Source organism: Vulpes vulpes, chromosome 5 (genome assembly GCF_048418805.1).
Source record: "Vulpes vulpes isolate BD-2025 chromosome 5, VulVul3, whole genome shotgun sequence".
Lineage (NCBI taxonomy): Eukaryota > Metazoa > Chordata > Mammalia > Carnivora > Canidae > Vulpes > Vulpes vulpes.
In genome coordinates, this window is record NC_132784.1 from 76,407,445 (window position 1) to 76,409,278 (window position 1,834).

At 40.7% G+C, this 1,834-nt stretch overlaps 1 protein-coding gene across 1 annotated transcript; it reads right to left on the minus strand.

Moving 5' to 3' along the window:
- Nucleotides 1–602: 602 nt before the first annotated feature.
- On the minus strand, nt 603–1,535 carry LOC112912011 (olfactory receptor 4P4-like). The gene has a single exon (XM_025988738.2). It carries the CDS (start codon nt 1,533–1,535, stop codon nt 603–605), a length of 933 nt encoding a protein of 310 aa, XP_025844523.2.
- Between the last annotated feature and the right edge of the window lie 299 nt (nt 1,536–1,834).

Genomic DNA, 1,834 nt, shown 5'->3' on the forward strand with positions numbered 1-1,834 from the left:
AGAGGTACAATTTGTTTATATATGAACAGAGTTGGAAGAATAAGTGCCGTGGAGCAAAAGTAAAGGTTTTGTTGTGGGGCTTGGGATGATATGCTAGTGTTGGGCATGTGAGATGCTCCAGAATGCCACTGGCTATAAAAATGACCAGAGTAGAAGCTGAATTTGTTGAGAAATATCATGGCATATAAATTAGAACTGTTAGGATATTCTTTAATAGATGCAGGTAAAAGTTTAGAATTTTTTTAGCATTGTTTGGTGGCTAGAATTGGCTTCATTGAATGTAGCCAATACCCCAAAATGAGCTACATGGGCTTGCATTGTTAATCTGTGTGGCACGAAGCCTTGGGTTGTCTGCTGATAAATATTCTAAGTTAGTTGCACAGACAAGGGATCGATGGGGTAAAAGAGATATAAATAAGAAAACTAGAAAAAGTATAGCAGAGAGGAGTCAGGGTAAATATGGGGAATCTTAATCTTTTGCTCATTTTTAGGGCTACCCATGTTACATACAAGACACAGAGGCAAGCATTATGCATCTTAAAGGTTTCAGAGTAGAGAAGTCATATATTCAACAAGCTCTGTGGGGAAAAGAGGGATGCCTTTCAGTTTATGTCCTTACTTCCCATGACGTGGCACCAAAATTTCCTTATAGCATTCTTCATCTCCATGTTTCTTAGTGTGTATATGAGAGGGTTGAGCATAGGGGCAAAGACAGTATAAAAAAGAGCAAACACTTTGTCTTCTGGTAATGTAGTTGCTGGTCGAATATAAATAAAGAGTAAAGGAGCAAAAAAGAGAACCACCACAGTGATGTGGGAACTGCATGTGGAAAGAGCTTTGTGACGATTCTCTGCAGAGTAGGACCTGATAGTATATAGGATCACAGCATATGATACCAGCAAGACAACAAAAGTCACCAGACCCATTAGTCCTGAATTGGCAACGACCAGAAGACCGATTCTGCTTGTATCCTTGCAGGCCAGCTTCAGCAAAGGGTACACATCGCAGAAGAAGTGATCTATTTCATTGGGGCCACAGTAGGGTAAAACGATGGCAAGGAGAAACTGACCGAAGGAATGTAGGAATCCACCAATACAGGAAGCTGCAAGAATGGCATCACATTTCCACCGGCTCATGATGAGGGTGTAGTGCAGGGGTTTGCAGATGGCCACATAACGGTCATAGGCCATCCCGGTGAGGATGAACACCTCAATTCCTCCAAAGAAGTGCATGGTAAAGAGCTGTGTCATGCAGCCATTGTAGGAAATGACCTTCTTTTCAGACAGCAAGTCAATGATTAACTTGGGGGTCACAGTGGAGGTGTAACAAAGGTCTGCCAGGGATAGGAAACTCAAGAAGAAATACATTGGGTGGTTAATAAGTTGACTGCAGATGATAGAAATCATGACAAGCAGGTTTCCAATCAAAATTGCAATGTAACAGAGAAAGAACAGTAAAAAGCAGAGGACTTCTATTTCCTTTTTCTGAGAAAGTCCTAAAAGAATAAATTCTGTGATGTTATTTCTATTTTCCATGATCCAGAGCAGTTTGTGGCTACCTGAAATTAGATAAATTATGAATTCTTATGATATATATTTAAATATGGAGATACATATACCTTTTGTTGGTAAGGGGCAGATTATTTTTTTTATATAATAAATTTATTTTTTATTGGTGTTCAATTTACCAACATACAGAATAACACCCAGTGCTCATCCCGTCAAGTGCCCCCCTCAGTGCCCGTCACCCATTCACCCCCACCCCCCACCCTCCTCCCCTTCCACCACCCCTAGTTCATTTCCCAGAGTTAGGAGTCTTTATGTTCTGTCTCCCT